Here is a 14,984-nt window from a genome sequence, read left to right on the forward strand (position 1 = left end):
CTAGAGAGTATGATTATCCTTTTCATATCCTAAATTCATATTTCTATAACGTAGTCTTAAGAGGATGTTTTGTAGCATTCTAATGAGAAGAGGCAGTCCCAAACAGAAGTTACTTTTTTTTAGCCAAAAAGCATTGTACATATGATTTTTTGTTTTGAGAAAAAAACAAAACTCATTTACCTTTCTTTTGAAATTACATGTGAAGATATACCCCTTCTCTAATAGAGGGAACCCTTGACTCAGAACCCCAAGGATAAATACTCTTCTTGAACTTATTCAGTTTACCTATAAGAATCTATTACCTCATGAAAGAGGGCAAAGTAATATTTTAACTATTCTAATCTAATAAATTTGTCTTTTTTTCAAGCCTTAATGTGCTTTATAAATGTAATGTCTTCACAAAATCATGTAAATATGACATTATTAGCAAAATGTATGTTAGTACTAAGGGTTAGAAGACTTATATTTTAGTCATGGTTCTCCAACTTAACAGTTATATAATGTAGGCATAAAAAAAGAACAACTTCTGGAAACATCAGTTTCTTTGAATGTAAAATGGTAAGAGGTCATATAGAACTAATGGATTTCTAAGTTCTTTTCCCTATCTTAGATGATTCTATGATGACTTTGACCAATACAAAATATAAAAGTTACTCTGTGACTAAACAATTTTATAGCTATTCTTTAGATTTTTACAGTAACTGTCATTCTGTGATCTTACTTTCCTACTCAATAGACCTAGCCTATTTGAAATTGTCTTTTCTTCTATTAGTATCACAAATCCAATGTGAAATGCTAGGTTAGGTTGAATGTTATTAACTACAATATCAGGGATGTCTTTGAAATCCTGAGGGAAATGAGAAAACCAATTATTCCTTAGAGTATTAACTACTCTATAAAAGTTAAATTAAATATATTGCTATTACCACATCCCTGATGCATGCAGATATGCTATTAAATTTAATGGGAGTTGTGTTCTCATTAAATGATTAGTATAGACTTATGTGGGGCAGGGTGAATGTTTAGTACATCACATGGAGGTTAATCAGTTCTCACCACTCAGTCTATGTTTTTTTGTAGTACAAATTGATAAGATTTGTCATCATGATTTTTTTTTAAATAAGAATTGTCCCTGCATTGTCATTAAATAGTATATTTTGATTTGTTAACAAATAGAAAGGAGAAAAGTGGGAAAACACATATTGTGTTTTTAAAGAATAAAACTAATATGTATATGACAATTTTAGTAATATAAAAATGATCACATGCAAATGTATTAGTTGTATGAACTGAATTTTAGAGCAGTAACTTATGATTGCTACCTTCCCAATTACAGGTATAGACCTTTATTTAATTAATGACTGATTCCTCCAGCCATACACAATAATTCTCACAAATTCTCACAAAGCTGATGAAGATATGGTTGCTCAAAAATTCTTATGGCATGTTGAATTTAGAAACTGAACAACAGAGAGAAAGATAACAATCTTGAGGAAGCTTAAATAGAAATTAAAATGAAAAGAAGGAAGCTGAAACATGGTACATTTTGATTTTTGAGTTTCTTTTATTTATTTTAAGAATAGGAATTTGGAAAGCATCTTAGAGAAATTTACTTAAGATGGAAGTCTAAAACAAAACTAAATAATGCCATAGCATTTAGAAGCCAGGGCAAATACCCTAAGGAAAAATAATTGGTGAGGGAGTAACAATTGTCTCAGCAGACCATGAGACTTTGCTTTCTACAAAACTATAGGACTATAGAGAGGCTGTCTTCACTGGCAATGAAGAACAATGGGATGAATATCACAAATTTATGCATTAAACCTTTATATTTCTTACTAGATAAGTCAACTAAACTATAAAATTTTTGGTTCCTCATTGTTAGTATACTCTGGTAAGCAAAGAAACTGTAATTTATCCAAAATGAAAAATATTACTTGTTCATAGCTTATGACCCTAGGATTTCTCTAATTGCAATAGATTGAATGTTATTCTCAAAAATTGGTTTAGAAATTATTTTTATGACTTATTATATAGGTCAACAACTAGCTTTCAATGAGAAAAAGTAAAGCACTATATAGTCCCCAGGTTCTCGGGATAGCAATGCATTTTGCTAATTGAGAAACATACTTGAACCCATAATCCTCTCAATATCCTTCTTAATCTTTTGTTAATCTTCAATCTCCTAGTATGTACTAGTTCTTTCGGAATTTCCTGAAAACACACTCGCATCTGCCCTGTTCTTAAAAACCTCATCATTGACAAGGATGACAATGATAACAGCAACAACATACTAATATCACTTAATCCAGCCATTCCAGTAAACTATTATCCTATATTTTCCCTCTCTTAATTAAACAACTCAAGAAAGTCATTTATGCCTCTTGTTTCTACTTTCTTTCCTTTTGTTCCCTTCTAAATACTATGTTCTCTGACCTCTGACTTTATCATTTATCTGAAATTGTTCTTTACAAAGTGATCAATGAATAGACAAATGAAAGGCTTTTTTAAAAAATGCATCTTCTTGAACTTTCTGCCCATCTTTCTTAATATACTTTCCCTTTCTAGATTTTCATAATATTTCTCTCTCATGATTCTCTCCTTAACTATCTGACAATTTTCTCAGTCTCCTTTGCTCTGTCTCAAGTAACTCACATTCATCAATAGTGAACATTTCTCAACATTCTTTCCTGTCCCTTTTTCTCTTCTTCCTCTAACAACATCTTGCTAGATAATTTCATTCAATCCCATAGTTTCAGTTATGAACTTTATGTAGCTCATTCTCCAATCTCTACGTGTAACATTAATCACTCTTCTGAGTTTCATAGTCATATTACTAACATTCTTTTGGATATTTTGAATTGGATGTCCCATAGGTAATTGAAATGTCCCAAATGAAAAAGAGAAAAGTGGGAAAACATATATTGTGATTTTAAAGAATAAAGCTATTTTATATGAGATTTTTAAAAATATAAAGATGTTTATATACAAATTTATCAATTGGAAGAACTAACTTTTAGAGCAATCAATGATAATAGTTACCTCCCAATTCATTAACCTTCCTCTCTAAACCCTTTTGCTTTTCCCAGCTATTACTTTCAAGGATACCATCATGCTCCCATTCACCAAGCATATTAAGCTAGGTGTTGGGCTCAACATATGCAATGTCTTGTCAAATTTTGTTGTTTCTACATTTATAATATCCCCATTTCACTCCTTTCCTCTATTCACAAAACCATTTTTCTAATAATATATCTACTTATCACCTCATGATGAGATTACAATAGCCATTTTAATTTTTAATTTTTGGAATCAGTCATTTACATAACAGTACAATAAAAAGATAATTATGTGTTAAATTTCAAGTCTAGGACACAAATCTTGCTATTACTTACAAATATACAACAAAATTATCATTTCAATTTATTTTTTCTTCTTTCATCCCACCCCAAAAATTGCTACCATTAGAAACAAATATCTATCTATCTATCTATTTATCTATCTATAACATGTATATAACTAACAGATACACATATATATAATATATAAAGACATATATATGTAAAATTATCCTATACAAACTTTAACTTATCAATTCTTTCTCTGAAGATAGCACTCTTCTTCATATGTCCTTTGTAGTTAAATTCAGTATTTGTAATAAACAAAATAATTTTTTTGCTTAATGTCATTATTAAAACAGTATTGCTATTACTGTTTATAATATTCTCTTGCTTCTGCTCTTTTCATTCTTTGGTATTATATGCAAGTTATTCCGTGCTCTTTTTCCATAAAATTATTGAGTTCATTATTTCTTACAAACACAATAATATTCTATCACAATCATATAACATAATTTGTTCAACCATTTGCCAAATGATGTACATCCCTGCAAATTCCAATTCTTTGTCACCACAAGGAGAGCTTCTAAATATATTTTACAACATATGGGTACTTTTTATTTTTCTGAATTATCTTTGCAAAGACACCAAGTAGTGGTTTTGCAAGCCTGCTAACAGATTCTGTGCCTCCACAGTGTTCTCATTTTCAACCATCTTCCATTCAGTAGCTGTAGAGGACTGAAACTCTGAATAGGTGTACTTGAATCTGAGAATACAGAGCACTAAAGGCTAATTACCTATTGGATGTAAGATAAGACAATGGTTCTATTAGCATATATTTAAATAATAGCTTTCCTCACCTGTAAAATTCTCCCTAAAATGTAAAATTCTCTGTTAAGGTTTTCTTGGGGGTCTCTGGAAACAGCCTTTGTTTCAGTTCAACAATCATCATACAAGTAACCAGGGGTTAAAGTCCAAATCCTTTATTGTCTCCTTCAAAGTCTTGTCTCCTTCACTTGGGGCTCGACTAGTTTTTTTGGAGGCCTTCCAGATCTTGGTTTCAGTGGAGAATCAAAGGAAAGCCTGCCACCACTTCTCTGTCTTCCCTAGTTCTCCTTCTGGCTGAGTTTGTCCAAGATAATATGCTCTCTTATCAAAGGTGTGAATCTTGTAGAACTATAGTAAGTACTAAGTACATGTACTGAACTAGAGAACTGTTAAGAACCATGCTAAATAACCATTGTCTCTATCAATTCCACTGACTTAGCACCTTGTTTCAAATTCTAGCCCATGACACTCACCACTGGCACTGGCTGAATGGGTGGCAGTGAGGTAATCTTAGCAAGGATTGGAGGGCTGAAGGAGAGAAGTCAGAGTGATTTGGCAGCAGGATGAGGAGGAAAGAGGCTGAAGACTCTGGATTCTAGAATCCAGAACACATCTTTGGCAAGCCACGTGTCAGCTTGCCTGCCTTCTTCACTTCTCCCCCTAAAGACCAAGGACTTTGATTTATCCTGACTCTGGCTGACCCTGAAGCCCTCCATGGAGCTAGCCCGTACTTTACAAGCAACCAAAATAATTTTCATAAAATTATTCTCACTGTGTAACCTGTCATTGAGTGTCATTTACACCTGATAAATTATCAATATCACATTTTCTTAAGAATCCATTGAAAATACTTTGTTTTGATTTGAATCCTTCTCAAGCTTTTCTCTTTATTTTTTTTTTACTATTTACCTTTAAGTATCCTTAAGATAATTTAAAATCCAGTGAAAATTGTCTCCTTTCTATTCCTTGAATATATAATTCAATCTCCCAACTATGCATTTTTGTAGACAGTTGTAAATATCTAAAATATGTTCACTCCTATTCCACCTCCTAGATTTCTTGAGTTCCTTTAAAATTCAGTTCAAAGTTTATCTTCTTCTGGGACCCATTACCCCATTTCTACCTAACCCCACTAGTAATGTTTTTCCTGTACTACTGATATCAATTTTACCTTGCATAAGTCATACATAAAATTTTTAAACCATATCTTCACTATTACTTGAGGGTTGGGATCAAATGTTTGTCTGTTCTTTGTATTCCTTGTGCTTCCATAATGTATGGAAAATAGTAAGTAATTAAATGCTTCTTCATTTGTTGATTCTGTTTGAGTTGCTTTAATATTCCTTATTCCTCACAGTTACATGAAGTATTTTCCAATAGTAACATCATCACACTGTTCCCTCATTATACTTTGATCTGTTTCTTACTTTTATTATTGACTTTTTAAAGCATAATAATTCAATAACAATGAGGGACATACATTATTTGCTGGCCATCCCTATTTTCCTACTATCAAGGAACCTAAACATCTTTTTCATTTATCAGAAGGTTACTTGGGAAACATGTGCTTTGAACAAAACTAATTCAGGGATCTTATAGGGTAATTTAATCAAGATATATGATAATAAATATATTATACAAAGTGGTGCATATGTTACTTGAGTAGACCAAGACATTTCAATGAAAATGTAAGTGTACACTAATATATATTTAAATCATCTTGATATTTTTATGATTCTCTATGCATCACAGGTATTCCATTTGCAATTTTTTGCGAGTGACGTTATAAGCATCATCAAACTCTAACTGATAAGCTTCGACATCTGATTTTTCAAGAAATTTTCAAATAAAACAAAAAATAGAAAGATATATTATAAAATACAGATTAAAAGTTTATCTTACATTTACTGATGCCAAGTATTCAGATAAATATGGGGAATTATGCTTTTAAAAAATATCATATATCATAAATGTTGTGTGTTCCCCTTTTTTTAGCAATTTTTAAGAAAGTAGCACTTATTAACTATGTTATTGTGGTGATTGCTTTCTTATATATGTTGGAGTACATGTCTGCTGATTTTCCTTAGAATTCTTAAATTAAATGATTCTGTGAACTGTACTTTGTAGACTCTAATAAGCTATTTTTGAAAGCTTGTAACTAAATTATTAATATGATAAAAGCCATTATATCAAAGCCTTTAAGCTTTGGTATTTTTCTGTTCATTAGCTCTGTAAAAGGTGATCAAAAAGTGAATTATAACAATTTTGCATTTATTTATATTTATTGGATATATGTAAAACTTTTCTAACTTTATTTCATACATTATACTTAATTATATAAAATAATGTATTCAAAACTTTGCATCTTTTCACCAATCATTTAAAAATATTTATGTCTATTTGACTCAACCTCACAAACCTAGAAGTTTATAATAATGTATGTCTTCTTTAAAGGGTCAAAAAAATCTTAGAAACTTGGCCAAAGATATTAAGGAAACATATTATAATATTTTTAAGTTCTTAAGATAACTTCTGATATTCTTATAAATTAAAGAGAATAAGAAAGTTAAACTAGCCAATCATCTGAAAGATTAATGAAATCTACTGATGATTTTTTTCTTTTCTTTACCTTTTAAAAAAATTGTGTAAAATACTAGAAAATAATGTCAATAATTTGAATAATTTAAATAGAAATAACAACAAAACAATAGAAACACAATATTAAGAAAGTATAATTTCAAAGGTTGGATCAAAGAAATATAAAAAGACATATTTTTCTTTATTTCAAAAGTAGGGTCAGTGGAGGTGAAAGAGCATATAATATTGGAGTTTTTCTAGGTCAACACTTAGAAAAAATTTTATTTATTTTCTACCCCTCCTTTTTTCCTCTTTTAAGAAATTCTTTGTTATAATAGGTGGCTAGAGGGAATAATATAGGGGGAAAGATAGGTATCATTCAAATTGTTATCAATAAGATCCATCACTATATTACTTCTATTTAAAACTGCCAATACATGTAGAAATATGACATAAAATTGCTAACTTTTCTCAGAATACTTGGAGCCTCATCTGGATCAAAGTATTACAAAGATGGAAGATACTTATATTTTTTTAGTATTTGTCAGCTTGAATGGGAAAATTTTGAGGTGTGAAAACATTGATTGGTTATCATTGACAATTTGGTTATGCAAATTAAAACAATCTTGAGGCTTTACATCATCCCTATCAGAATTTTTAAAAGTAGAAAAATATTATAATGACTATACTATGAGAAGGTAGGATTATTACTCTGTTGGAACATGAATCATTCTAAGAACTTTGTAAAATAATTTGGATTTATACTAAAAAAGTCAGTACCCAGAAATCAAACCCAGAAATGAAAAGCATACACATATACAAGCACAGACACAAATCACATATATAAATACAAATATTTACAAATGAAAAACATACACATGCATCAATATACATATATACATATGTGGATCTCTATGTCTACACACTGGTAAAAGATAGATATGCACAAAAATATATGTGTATAATTGTATATATATAGTGCTTATATGTATACATATACACCTATGTTCACATATGTATATATAACTATAATCTATCTTTTAGATAGAGTACATCTATTGTATCTGCATATATACAGATATGCATATATTTGTATGTATGTATGTAAGTAATCTTACTTTTTAAAGTAGCAAGGGGCTAGATGAAAAGTTGGGGAATGGCTGAGTAGAGTAAATCACAGTATATAATGGTTTGGTGATGGTCCATAAGAAAGGAAGACTATGGATTTTACAGATAAACTTTAGAAGACTTCAATTCCAAATGAATTAAGCCCAAGCAGGAAAATGATAACCAAGATGACTATAATAACGTACAGAAAAATAGCATTGAAAAACTTCATGTCTCTTAACTGTATCATCAATTATGGCCCCAGAGGACTGAAATTGAAACATGTCTCCCATTTCTTTGCTCTATGGGTAGAATTTGCATACATTTCAATATACAATTAGTTTGTTTTTACTTAAGTTTATAAATTTATTTTGTGATAGTGTTCTGCTTGGAATAAAGAAAATGACACTGGAAAGTGAAAATAATTACACACATCTCTTTATCTATATATTCACACATATATACATATTACATATAATTATGTGTAATAATATATTATGTTACATTATGCCATTATGTTAAATTGTTTTATATATCTATCATCTTAATGGTAAGGTTTTCATTTGGTATTAGAAGGAGAGCTCAAAGAAATTACCTTAGAGGAGAAAAGGAACTGTTATCGCCAACATGATAAAATGTGAAAAGGGACTTCTAAATGCAAACTTTGTTTCTCAAAATTTTGTCATGGATTAGCTGTAACTTTTCTATGCAGTTTGTTCATATAGTTGGATATCATTAAAAATATTTGTGTACTCATCTCTTCTTCTAAAGTAATTAATTTATTTCTGGACATAAAGTGGTTCTCTATAGATACATATATATCTAAATTGTTTTATATCTATCTGTCTCTCTGTCTATCCACACATGCATAAATATTCTATTTTTGATTCTACTGACAAAGTAGTGATGAACAAATTAAATAGAATGAAATATAATTTCATCATATTCTTTTTCTGTTCTCACATCTGTAATTGTTCCCTGGAGATACATACACACACACACACACACACACACTCTTTCACTTATGAACAGGTTAATATATTTACATTCATCTTGTTCTTCTCTTGACCAAGAACATACAATGGTTCTCTATTGAATTGTTAATCATAAAAAATTCATTTGTCCACGCCTTCTCACATCCCCTTAAAACCTACTCAACTCTCCTGATACCACATTTAACATGACTTCTCAAGATTATATTTTGTTTCAAAATTTGGCCTCATAATCCTTTGAGTTTATACTCAATTTTTCACTTTGATGATTTTGATATTGCTCCCTCTACTGGTAAATGCCAGCCTACCTCTAAAAAGTCTATCATACTTCAAGGCCAAGCAAGTCTTAAAATTCTCCCTTATGACTTTTCCAAACTAATAGCAATAATTAATTAAGATCAGAAAGATGAGTCACAAATGGATGATTTCTCAAATTACAAAATGGTAATCATAAAGGCTAAGTAGAGGGAGTTTGGTCAAGTAGAAAAAGCAAGGGATTTGGATGCAATAAACTTGATTTGAAGTTTAAGACCTTCCACATAACACTTCAATTACATTAAAACTCATCTTTAGAATAGTACTTAGACTCTCATTGTATACACACACACACACACACACACACACAGAGAGAGACATATTTCAGGGATTATTTTTATCTTTCTAGTCAAACTATAAGATCTCTTCCTGTTCCCAAGGTAAATGATGATCATATTACATATACTAAATAATTTTTTAAAGAAATTGCTTGAGATAGAATTTAGAAATTTCAGACAATAATAAAAACATCATTGAATTTCTGAGCATTAAAGCCTTAGAATAATAGAAAAAAATATTAGATTTAAAATCAGAAAATATTGATTTCTGCACTCTCCCTCCTTTATTAATTGCTAGCTGTCAATCATTTCACTTTTTGTGCCTTTATTTCTGTTATTTTCAATGTCTGTGTTACAGATTTATCTGGAGGAAGAAAAAGACTATTTTGGCAAATGTAAAACACTCTATTTCATCTATTATAAGTACTTTTATTACTTTTGGTCCCATAGTAGGAAGGGTAAAATAATTTTGGATTTTCTCTGTTCTTTCAGGTGTGAGAAAATTACTTAGAAATAACATTTTTCCATAAAATAAAAAAAAAAAGTAAAGTAAATGGATTGAAGAGAATACTGGGAAACAACAAGTTCATATCACAAAGCATTGTTCTGCAAAATTGGAGAAAGAAAAATGTTCATTGAATCTCCTGCCTAATTGTCTGAATTTTTCTATCTACTTTACAACTCTTGGTCACATGTGATAAAAAAAAAATATTGCCCTGACTCTATGTAATGTCACAAGAGTGAAATCCTGAATATATATATTTTAAAAACTATATAAAAATTATATAAAAATTTAAAAACTGAAAATTCAAAAAATATTTTTAAAAATTAAGAATTTAAAATTATATATTTAATTTTAAAATATATATATGTTAAAATTATATTAAAAATATTATAGTTTTCAAATATACATATGTATATGTTTAATCCTAAACACCCAAATTTTCACAGTTGAGTCAAATTATCATGTACCAGTATAAATATATGTACATATTCATATATTTATAGATCTGTATTGTATATCTTTATCCTAACATATACATCATTATTAGGAAGAGGTAAGAAAGACCTTGATTCAGATTCCACCTTTGAAACTAAATAAGTGACCAATTAAGGCATATAAGTTCTCTGAGATTTGAGCACCAGGTCAAAAATGGATCTCCTGAAATGTATTCCTGAAATCCCTGGAATAATTGAATAGATTTTCCTTCTACTCACATATACACATATATAAGAATAATTTGACAAGAAAAGTAATGATCCTTCTTATTTTAGAAATTTTGTTTTTTCACTGAATATCATATAATATTAAATAGGCAACCTTTGCAAATTAGCTGGATAGTAATATTCCCAGTCCTGAAGCTTAGGATTTTAATTTTTTTAATCTGTTATTTTTTTTAAGAGCTCACTTTGTTCAATTGTTTCCTACACTTTTCTTAAAACTTTTAAAATTATTTTAAAAGTTAAACATTAGTATTCATCATTCAAATTTAAAGGAGTTCCAAATTAAATTTAAACGTCATTTCACAAAACATTTTTGTTTTTTTTTTGTTTTGTTTTATTATTTTTAGGTATAGTTTGGCTTAACTGTCAACTTTTCATCTATAGAAGCATTTAAAATATATATTAATGTCAGGTTAAAATATGCATAAATGCCATCCCTGAGATCCAAAAGTTAAATTCTAATGCAAATAATATTTAGGCAACTTTCATATCATTCACTAATAGTCTATAGGTAACCTATTTAGACAGCAATCTAAAATCGATTATCACTGTATAGTGTTATAAAGATAAATTTGCTTTTAAAGAAGAAAACTTGTTCCTTACATCTTATGTGAGTTAAACATAGTTTAAAGATTCCATTTTAATTTTTCTTCAAAAATCCAGGCTTTTAACTGAAGTCTTCCAGGTGTCATCTCAAACACCTCCCAGCCTTTTTTATTTTAAGAGAAATTGAGAATATTTGAAATATTTTTCCATTATTTTAAGCTAATATACATGCTAGCAAGACATGTTACCTTAGTACAATTATATCTTTTTCTCTTTGGAAACTTTTAATGTTAAAACAAAATGGAAACTATTAAGAGATGATAAAATTAAAAAAATAAGTCTCTACATAGGATTTTTGATTAGATGCATTCTCTCTCCATTCTTTATTGTTTTCTGAATCCACATTTCTCAGTTACTGAAGGAATTTTTATCATAAGAATAATTATTTGTATAATTATTGGCCACAACATAACTGATAGTTGAAGGAATATTCTGAATTGTTTCATCATATACTTTAATTTTATGAAATTCAATTTTATTTTTAGTTCTGAATCTTCTAACTTATCCATTGAGAATACAAAAAAAAGCAAAACTCATTATGAACATATATACATATTCATATATGTGAAGATATGCATACATATACTAAAATAAAATAAATTCCAACATTAGAGTTGTGTGTATATTTCATATTTATGACATATAAAACATATATAGGCATATTATATATATGCCTATATATGCACCTTGATATGAACTCTCTATCTGAAGGTGAATAACTTGTTTTAGAATATAAATGTATTCATTTTCAAAGTTCATATGAAGATTTATGCTATTCTAATAAAACATCTTTCGATCTGAATTCATCAAAATATTTAGAAATGCTCAGTATTGTACACATCACAGATCTCATCATAACCTATGCGTTTGTAGCTTTGAAGTAGACATGTTTGTTGCAACAGTGTATCATAGTGATTACTTCTTGTTAACCAACCATAATCCCATAATCCATCTCTACTTATCACTCCCTCCAGTCTAACTCTCTCTGTGACTCAGAATCATTGTTAGCCACAAACATTATTAAGACACATCAAATTGAGATATTCAATAGTTCAACATTATTTAAAAAAAGAAGAAGAAACATGGATTTAAAAATGTACCTTGAGGTAGAAAAAGGTTTAGAGATTTCATTGTCAGAATTTTATCTGCAGCTAATGATCAAATTTATGTAATAAATCATGTAAATAAATCTGGATCAAATTTTGACAATATTTAAATAATAAATCTGTTTTATATCTTGACTCTATATTGCGTTCTTTATAAATAATAAAATGTGGTTCCCACATACAGAAAAAAATAAAAGAGAATATCATACTGTTTTTACAGAAGCTCAGTATTTCTTTAACTTCAAAATCAAAAAGCTTGAATAAAGAGAATAAAAATAAAAGTCAAACTCACCTTGTCCACAATACATATCTGCTTTCTGGTTTGAGCATCAAGGATTTCTATTTCAAAATGAGTAGTTTTTGAATGTTTGCTTGCTGTTTTTCTCAATCCACCAGTAGATAGTACAAGTTGTGACAAAGAATGAAAATTTTTCATGTCATTCTTCAATAAGGACTGTGTAGCTCCTTGGGCAAATAATTCCCTTTTTCTGTCTGTAGCAGAGGGCTTGTTCCTTTTGAACATTGTAAAAACTAGCAGGAGACTCTGTCCTGTCAACACAGGACACTTCCAAATATGTTCCCTTAACATCAGTTAAATACAGCTGATGAAACCCTCAAAGGTCAAGTGACATGCCATTTCAAGAGTCTAGTTTTATTTAGCAGACCTGAAACAATGACTGATCTATTTCTATATATAACATGCTGTTATGAATTGCTCCAATGTTGTAAAGGTTTCTTTACTAGCTATTTCTTGCTTTGATCTATTATCTTTGTTTATTTGACAAATAGTTACTGAAATTCTGGGGCAAGAACAAAATTAGAAACAGAGTGAATGCATGTCATTTCTGATTTGGAGGTGTTTAAATGGTTACAACAAACACGTATTCATGAGATTGCCAGTGGAATCCACACTAATGATTTCAATCCTGGAGAAAACTTCTAATACCAAAATTGTATGTACTAGTAAAAAAAAAAAAAAAATATGTGAAATGTATTTTGGCTTAGAGAGTTGTGACTTCCCCAGGATTACATAGTCAATGTGTACAAGGAAGAACCTGAAATCATTTCTTATATGAAGATGTACTGTGGTGCCTCTCTAATTATTTAGACACATTGTTCTGTCAATTTTTCAGAAGACCTCATATAAAATAACATTTCTCTAATGTGTTCTTCATCATCTTTTATTGCCTTCTGATATTTTTATTTTTCCCAATAAAGATGTAAGCTTCTTTTCACTTTTTGTTCCTAGTTTTTCTTCACTTATGGAAAAAGTTTGGGAGCAGAAGATGCAAATCTTAGACAAAAGAAAATGGAATTTGAGAGTCCAGAAAAAAAGAAGATGCTCTTTTTATAATTTTAAAGGGAAATAAATTACATGTGGCTCAGGAAGAAAAGTCCCTGCAATAAACTTTATACAAAATATCATAAATTTAAAACTATATTGCTGAAAATTGTGATAGATAAAAAGAGATAAAATTACATAGGAAAAGTAAGACAAGAAGGGTACCTTCTTATCTATCCTCAGTCCTTATATAATAAGGCTATTATAATGATCACATGCAATAAATAATATACATAAATTATTTAGCAAATTTTAAAGCATATGAAAACATTTAGTAACTGTGTAACAGAATTCTAGAAGAATCTTATCTGAAGGAAATAATATAGCATTTGAAATTGTTAGTTAAATATATATGCTTTATTTTGTTGAGGTATGAGTTGCTTTGTCTTCGAAAAACTGTATAATCAATATATTTAAGGTAGACAATAGTAAAGAACTTTGTTGTCATCATTGAACTGGACCAAATGTTGATAGAGATACAATAAAGTTATTAGTTTGCATAGAAAATTAAATTTATAATATCTGAGAGTAAAAGAGATAAGCCCACATTGTCCTCCCCTATTATGATTAGGTAACAAACTTGGAGAACAAAGTAGAACATATAATGGCAAGATAATATTATCTCCCTAGTTTTAGATTCATATCGAAACCTGTAGAGAATTTGGATTGGATCTAAAAGAAAAGAGTAAAAATTTTAAGAGGCCTACAAAAACATCCAAAACTTTTAGAAATTTAGCCTACTGGGAAAAAAATGTCAAGATCATGTTTATACATATAAAAGGATATTGTAGGGACAAGACATTATTCTTCATTCAAATGTAAAATTAAATGGTAATAAGATTGCCCTAAATTGTAGGAAGAGCTATTTCATTAACTGCATGAAATAAAAAATAATCAAAAACATAAATACTCTTTTTTGTATGTTGCATGTGTGTATATGTACATATGTGCAGGAAGAGAATTTAAAACCTAGGACTTTAGATACAATTGAGTTTATTCTCAATTTTGAGATGAAGTACTGAGGTCCAGAGAATTAAGTGATTTAGTCAAAATTATAATTATCAAATAGTAGATTTGGAAGTCAATTTCAGGTCCTATTATTTCAAATCCTGATTTTCCCTTGCATCATCATGCTTACAATATTTTATTACATAAAAATGTTTTTCATCAATTGTCATTATATATATATATAATATATTTGAAAAAGATTATCAGTTACATCTTTTCAAATTCCCATAAATACTTCAGGTTCATCAAAAATGAAAGCATTG

At 29.2% G+C, this 14,984-nt stretch overlaps 1 protein-coding gene across 2 annotated transcripts in view; it reads right to left on the minus strand.

The window, feature by feature from the left end:
• Positions 1 to 12,919, minus strand: part of TECRL (trans-2,3-enoyl-CoA reductase like) — a 154,548-nt gene extending 141,629 nt beyond the window's left edge. For both annotated transcript variants that reach the window (XM_051964813.1, XM_051964812.1), the window contains exon 1: positions 12,664 to 12,919. In XM_051964813.1, coding sequence (XP_051820773.1) covers positions 12,664 to 12,894 — 231 coding nt within the window. In that variant the 5' untranslated portion in view covers positions 12,895 to 12,919. The remainder of the gene's footprint in view (positions 1 to 12,663) is intronic.
• Between the last annotated feature and the right edge of the window lie 2,065 nt (positions 12,920 to 14,984).

The sequence above is a fragment of the Antechinus flavipes genome, chromosome 6 (genome assembly GCF_016432865.1).
Source record: "Antechinus flavipes isolate AdamAnt ecotype Samford, QLD, Australia chromosome 6, AdamAnt_v2, whole genome shotgun sequence".
Classification (NCBI taxonomy): domain Eukaryota; kingdom Metazoa; phylum Chordata; class Mammalia; order Dasyuromorphia; family Dasyuridae; genus Antechinus; species Antechinus flavipes.